This window comes from Bison bison, unplaced genomic scaffold (genome assembly GCF_000754665.1).
Source record: "Bison bison bison isolate TAMUID 2011002044 unplaced genomic scaffold, Bison_UMD1.0 scf7180017854474, whole genome shotgun sequence".
Taxonomy (NCBI): domain Eukaryota; kingdom Metazoa; phylum Chordata; class Mammalia; order Artiodactyla; family Bovidae; genus Bison; species Bison bison.
In genome coordinates this window covers 6,433-7,541 of record NW_011485047.1, presented here as the reverse complement: position 1 = coordinate 7,541, position 1,109 = coordinate 6,433, and the positions used below count along the sequence as shown (strand labels likewise).

General features: G+C 42.1%; 1 protein-coding gene across 1 annotated transcript in view; it reads left to right on the top strand.

Annotated features, from left to right (window-relative positions):
• The window catches only part of LOC105000833 (6-phosphofructo-2-kinase/fructose-2,6-bisphosphatase 1-like), a gene marked incomplete at both ends in the record, with an annotated part of 13,800 nt that overhangs the window by 8,726 nt on the left and 3,965 nt on the right, over positions 1-1,109 (top strand). Inside the window, one exon of the mRNA XM_010856874.1 lies at positions 1,011-1,109. Coding sequence (XP_010855176.1) covers positions 1,011-1,109 — 99 coding nt within the window. The remainder of the gene's footprint in view (positions 1-1,010) is intronic.

The window sequence follows — 1,109 nt, the reverse complement described above, 5'->3', positions numbered from 1 at the left end:
GCAAAATGCCAGGCTGGATGAAGCACAAGCTGGAATCAAGATTGCTGGGAGAAATATCAACAATCTCAGGTATGCAGATGATACCACTCTAATGGCAGAAAGCAAAGAGGAACTAAAGAGCCTTTTGAGGAGGGTAAAAGAGAAAAGTGAAAAAGCTGGCTTAAAATTCAGCATTCAAAAACTAAGATCATGGTATCTGGCCCCATCACTTCATGGCAAATGGATGAGAAAAAAGTAGAAAGAGCGACAGACTTTATTTTCTTGGGCTTCAAAATCACTGTAGACAGTGACTGCAGCCACGAAATTAAAAGACACTTGCTCCTTGGAAGAAAAGCTATGACAAACATAGACAGTGTATTAAAAACCAGACATCACTTTGCCAACAAAGTGCATATAGTCAAAGCTATGGTTTTTCCAGTAGTCATGTATGGATGTGAAGGTTGGATCATAAAGAAGACTGAGTGCTGAAGAACTGATCCTTTCAAATTGTGGTGCTGGAGATGACTCTTGAAAATCCCTTGGAAAGCAAGGAGATCTAACCAGTCAATCCTAAAGGAAATCAGTCCTGACTATTGATTGGAAGGACTGATGCTGAAGCTGAAGCTCCAATACTTTTGGCCACCTGATTTGAAGAGCTGACTCATTGGAAAAGATTCTGATGTTGGGAAGGATTGAGGGCAGGAGGAGCAAGGGGTGACAGAGATGGTTGGTTGGTGGGGTGATGAGAGGGTTGAATAGCATCATCAAGTCAATGGACATGAGTTTGAGCAAACTCCAGAAGATAGTGAACAATAGGGAAGCCTGGTGTGCTGCAGTTCATGGAGTTTTAAATAATTGTACTCGACTAGTGACTGAACAACAACAGACAGCAGACCCAAACCTAGAGGTGTGTTAGCAGAAACCCAGGTGCTTGTGTGCTAATGTTCCACCATCATTGTCCTCAGAACTATGGTAAAGGCTGTGGAGATTTCAACTTATGAAAACTTTTGTCCCCAAATAATTTTTCTCAGGGTGTCTGTGAGGAGATGACCTATGAAGAAATCCAAGAACACTACCCTGAAGAATTTGCACTGCGAGACCAAGATAAATACCGCTACCGCTATCCTAAG